We start from the raw sequence: 1,663 nt of genomic DNA on the forward strand, positions 1-1,663 counted from the left end.
TCTTATCAACTTAGAGAATAAAATAGTGCATAAATATCTCTCTAAATGTGCCTATAAATTGCACCTTGTGCTAGCACAATTACCACATGTGCTCGTGCTTAAACCTGAAGAACAAGCAGTGAGGGGAGAAAAAGAGAAAAATGCGGAGATCCCAGGAGTACCATGAACACATATCTAGAGTGCGCAGGGCGCCTAGCGAAATAACTGACGTCCCTCGCTACCCCAGTGCCCATGTTGCCTTCGGCAAGAAGGCAACTGTTTATGGGAAAGACGAGGGATGTCAAAACTATGGCTACCCTCTCCAGCCTCGTCGTGATGATGAGAGGGTTGAAGTAGTAGACTATGGAAGAACCACCAACCCTGACAATCAGGATGGTGAAGCCACCTATGAATATGTTGATTCTGATCAGTACTATCCCAAGAAGAACAAGGGTGGCTTTGAGTTGCACCCCTGGAAGACCTTTAGGCCTTAAAATTAAAAAAGTTATTTCTTGAGTAGTGTGTCTACGTTACTGTATAGCATATGCTTCCTAATACATCAAGATCAGTAGTGTGATGGTGAGAAATAAATGGCTGCTTAACGAGCCATTATGTTTGCTTATTACAAATCTAGATGTGATTTTATTTATGTACTGCTTTTCTATCCATGTATCAACTATTGAATGAATGAATGAATATATACACATATTTTAATTAGCATGCCATGGCTTTATTGTTTCATTGATGCTCAAATCAAACACAATCAAACTCTTGTAAAATAAAAATACATGTCGTACCAAGAATAAGCCAGAATTTGAAACTAGCTATTCTCTTGCATAACAATCAAAGATTTTCTGAAGAAGGACTAGCGCACTATTTTAGTTTATATCTTTTAATTAACATTTTCATCATTCTTGGTAAAATCAAGGACATCTTCAAAATTTAATAAGTAAGGAAAATTGTCAGTATGCCAGAATTTCAAGTTGCAAATTGAGAGTGGTCTATGTAATCTTAACTGTTCTAACAAAAGAAGAATGAAAGTCATGTATCGTTTTCCTGTGGAACTTTGGCAGCATTAAACCGCCTAGAAGAAAAATGAGAGAACAGGTTTCTGAGGTTATTCTTACTCTCCGGCTTTCGACTCCGTTGGCTTTGAATCGAACCACATAAGTAACCAAAAGGGTTATTATCTAAATCCAACCCCATTTCAATCCTCTTGACACTGTCACAAAGTTCATATGAATCCCAAAGTGACTGCTGAAAATTCCAGTAACAAGGTGAAGAAGAGGAAGAAGAAGAAGAAGAAGAAGAAGAACCTGTGTCCCTCATTGCTTCTAGCTTGAACCTTGAAGGCTTCACTTTGAAGTTTCTTCTGCGTGCATCAAACTCACTCATAGGTTTAGAGCTTCCTGAGTGGCTGTACCAGGATTGTGCCACTGCTTTCAATATTTCCAACTCTTCTTGTTCTTGTTTGTGGTGCTGGTGCTGTTGTTCTTCCTGATAAGGCTCTATCTTCTTCTTCTTCATGGCTCCCACTATGGGCAGGAGAGAAAATCTTAGTCTTCATAATGCTGATGGTGATGATGATGATGATGATGTCATGGCCATGTTGAGCCTCACAAGTGAACAAATGGAGAGGGATAAGCTGAGGTTGACAGAAAATATTGCATTTCTGGTTGAAGGG

General features: G+C 39.1%; 1 protein-coding gene across 2 annotated transcripts; it reads right to left on the reverse strand.

Annotated features, from left to right (window-relative positions):
* LOC107619753 lies at positions 247–1,657 on the reverse strand. 2 transcript variants are annotated; one of them, XM_021112297.1, is made up of 2 exons: positions 1,052–1,657; positions 247–899 (listed from the first exon to the last, which is right to left on the reverse strand). In XM_021112297.1, exons 1-2 carry the CDS (start codon positions 1,504–1,506, stop codon positions 872–874), a joined length of 483 nt encoding a protein of 160 aa, XP_020967956.1. In that variant the 5' UTR covers positions 1,507–1,657; the 3' UTR covers positions 247–871. The 2 variants fall into 2 exon arrangements, with proteins under 2 accessions (XP_020967956.1, XP_016177528.1); XM_016322042.2 differs by lacking the exon at positions 247–899 and having other exon boundaries at positions 909–1,657.

Source organism: Arachis ipaensis, chromosome B09 (genome assembly GCF_000816755.2).
Source record: "Arachis ipaensis cultivar K30076 chromosome B09, Araip1.1, whole genome shotgun sequence".
Classification (NCBI taxonomy): Eukaryota; Viridiplantae; Streptophyta; class Magnoliopsida; order Fabales; family Fabaceae; genus Arachis; species Arachis ipaensis.